Genomic DNA, 249 nt, shown 5'->3' with positions numbered 1-249 from the left:
AGGCACGTCTCCGCAGCCACGGGTGGCTTTGCTGCTGGCACACGGTCACACCGGCATCGGCATTTCGTTGTACTCATCCACACCTTCCCGCTCGTCCAGGATGGGCTCGGCCTCATCTGCATCCAGCTGTGGGGAGATGAACGGGCAGCAAGGGGTCTGACCATCACCCACCGGAGCATCCGTGGGGATGAAGGATACAGTGTGGGACACAAAGCGGGTACTTACACACTTCATCTCCCGGTCAGTGAA

The 249-nt window shown here is 59.8% G+C and overlaps 1 protein-coding gene across 1 annotated transcript in view; it reads right to left on the bottom strand.

Moving 5' to 3' along the window:
• Positions 1–45: 45 nt before the first annotated feature.
• SLC4A2 (solute carrier family 4 (anion exchanger), member 2) overlaps positions 46–249 on the bottom strand; it is a gene marked incomplete at its 5' end in the record, with an annotated part of 5,620 nt that continues 5,416 nt past the window's right edge. The window contains 2 exons of the mRNA XM_010020099.1: positions 46–126; positions 226–244. Of these exons, the coding sequence (XP_010018401.1) occupies positions 46–126; positions 226–244 (100 nt within the window). The remainder of the gene's footprint in view (positions 127–225; positions 245–249) is intronic.

This window comes from Nestor notabilis, unplaced genomic scaffold, assembly GCF_000696875.1.
Source record: "Nestor notabilis isolate BGI_N333 unplaced genomic scaffold, ASM69687v1 scaffold20718, whole genome shotgun sequence".
Classification (NCBI taxonomy): Eukaryota; Metazoa; Chordata; class Aves; order Psittaciformes; family Psittacidae; genus Nestor; species Nestor notabilis.
This window is presented reverse-complemented; position numbering and strand designations above follow the sequence as displayed.